General features: G+C 40.3%; 1 protein-coding gene across 1 annotated transcript; it reads right to left on the bottom strand.

Annotated features, from left to right (window-relative positions):
• LOC113108062 (2-oxoglutarate receptor 1-like) lies at positions 1-1,009 on the bottom strand. Its single transcript, XM_026270886.1, has one exon. It carries the CDS (start codon positions 991-993, stop codon positions 1-3), a length of 993 nt encoding a protein of 330 aa, XP_026126671.1. The 5' UTR covers positions 994-1,009.
• Between the last annotated feature and the right edge of the window lie 1,117 nt (positions 1,010-2,126).

Genomic DNA, 2,126 nt, shown 5'->3' with positions numbered 1-2,126 from the left:
TTAATGTATCAGATCCTCATGTGGTCTTTCTTTGTTTGGACAGTGGATTACAAATATGGTGCTGCTTGTGTGCCCCTTCCTGTGCACAAAGCTCCAGAAAGCCTGCTGAAACTTGTCTCCTGCCAGTGTATACAGTGCTAGGTTGAAGAAGGTGTTGAGGCCAGCCAGGGGTCGTGACAGTATGTATACTGCATGGATACCTCTCCTCTGCATGCATGACACGGCAGGTCTGAGCAGGCTATCCACCCTCAGTAAACGCATGATATGGTATGGCAAGAAGCACAGCACAAACACAACCAGAATCAGAATGGACAGCATGCGAACTCGTGAACGACTCGGCTGGTTTCTGGATATGCTGCTGCCCAGAGAGCCTGCAATGTGAGTGTAGCTCCAGCACACCACCAGCAATGGGAACACGTATCCAAACATTGTGAGGATCCAACCATACCACCACACCACCTGTGGATCATTACTGGCGAAGTCCAGGCATTTTGTCATCTTGTCCTCCTGCTGTACAGTAATCATCCCCAGCATCGGGCTGATCTCCACCAAGGAAATGACCCAGACTGCCAGACAAGCCAAGATGGTCCATCTTTTCCTCAGGATCTCAGCAGCCTTCAGCGGGTGCACTACTGCGATGTAACGGAAGATGCTGAGGCAGGTTAGGAAGAGGATACTGCCGTAGAGATGGTAGTGGAAGCAGAAGCGGATTAAACGGCAGATGAACTCTCCCAAGGTCCAGTTTTTAGTGACATAAAAGTGGACCAGCACAGGTAAACTCGACGAATACAGCAGATCAGCTACTGCCAGGTTCACCATTATAATGCTGCTGCTCTTCCAAGGCCTGAGTTTTACCAGGTAAATGATGATCACCAGGAAGTTTCCCACGATTCCAACTACAGAAATGATGCTGTACATCACTGGCAGATAATAAGCCATTATGTATTCATCAACTGGAAAACAGTCAGTTGAATTCGTTTCCAGACCCCCCATTGCTTTCTCTTTGTGGCAATTGTTTTACACTGAAAATGTACATTTATATTGTTTATTTAATGAATCAAGGTAGCCTTATATCACAGTATATATAATTATGTCATTGAAAAATACAGTACATAAAATATAAACTTAAAAAACACACTGTACAGTTATCATGGTACATTGATGCATTGACAGTATCAGATAGTAATATAGTTATTTTATAATAATGTTTTTTTACAGTGGCACTTTCTGCATGTTAATGGCAATAATGTGCCTTTTGTGTTTTATGAATGAGTCACTGAACAATTTACTCAATAGATATGACAAACTGAACCAACAACGGGAATGACATATTGTTCGGTGCCAGAATGTGCAAGTTTAAATTTGTGAAGCCACAGATCAGTCACTTCAAAACGACTAACACTAATAAATGAAAAGTATGAAGTATGATCAGTATGAGTGAATGAATGCTGGCTAAAAATGCTGCCTTTACTTGCCTTTACTAGAATATGAATTTCATGGAGACACGAAACAATACACGTCAGTGAAAAATATGACACTAAAATATTCGTGGCATGCTAACGATTCTGTTTTAAGTAGAAGTGCACAATAGCATACAATGATGAAATAGCATCTCTGTGATGTGCAGTGCAGTTGCTTAAATGACTGTAAAATCCCCCCCCCCCAAAAGATTTTAAGTAGACGTGGCATGATAACAATTCTGTCTCTTATGATATTTGTTCTAAAATAGAGATCTGGTCATGGTTGAAATAGGCTATTAGCAGAAATTAGGGCAGAACAGAAAGACAAGCTGATGTGCAATCAATAAACTGTGGCTGTATATGGTAAAAAAATATTAAATAATGCCATAGTAAACGGCCAAATAAATATATAGCCATATTTAACCATGATATTATGGTATGTACAAATAACTCAATGATATAGTCACTAACATACACATTTCAGCAGGTTCAATATAAGATATTTTACATTCATTTGAACTTACCAGGTATTGTTAATCCCTTCCTTTCCCCTCAGGATAGTTTTCAGTCTTTGAGTGTGTATGGATGCAGTCTCTTGGATCCACACAGTCATCAGCAGACATTCAAAGACACTTGGTTATCTTATCAAGTGTCATGTGTTTTTGT

The sequence above is a fragment of the Carassius auratus genome, chromosome 9, assembly GCF_003368295.1.
Source record: "Carassius auratus strain Wakin chromosome 9, ASM336829v1, whole genome shotgun sequence".
NCBI lineage: Eukaryota > Metazoa > Chordata > Actinopteri > Cypriniformes > Cyprinidae > Carassius > Carassius auratus.
This window is presented reverse-complemented; position numbering and strand designations above follow the sequence as displayed.

Coding starts and splice junctions, on each gene's coding strand:
- LOC113108062 (XM_026270886.1), bottom strand. CDS start 993: ATGGGGGGTCTGGAAACGAATTCAACTGACTGTTTTCCAGTTGATGAA.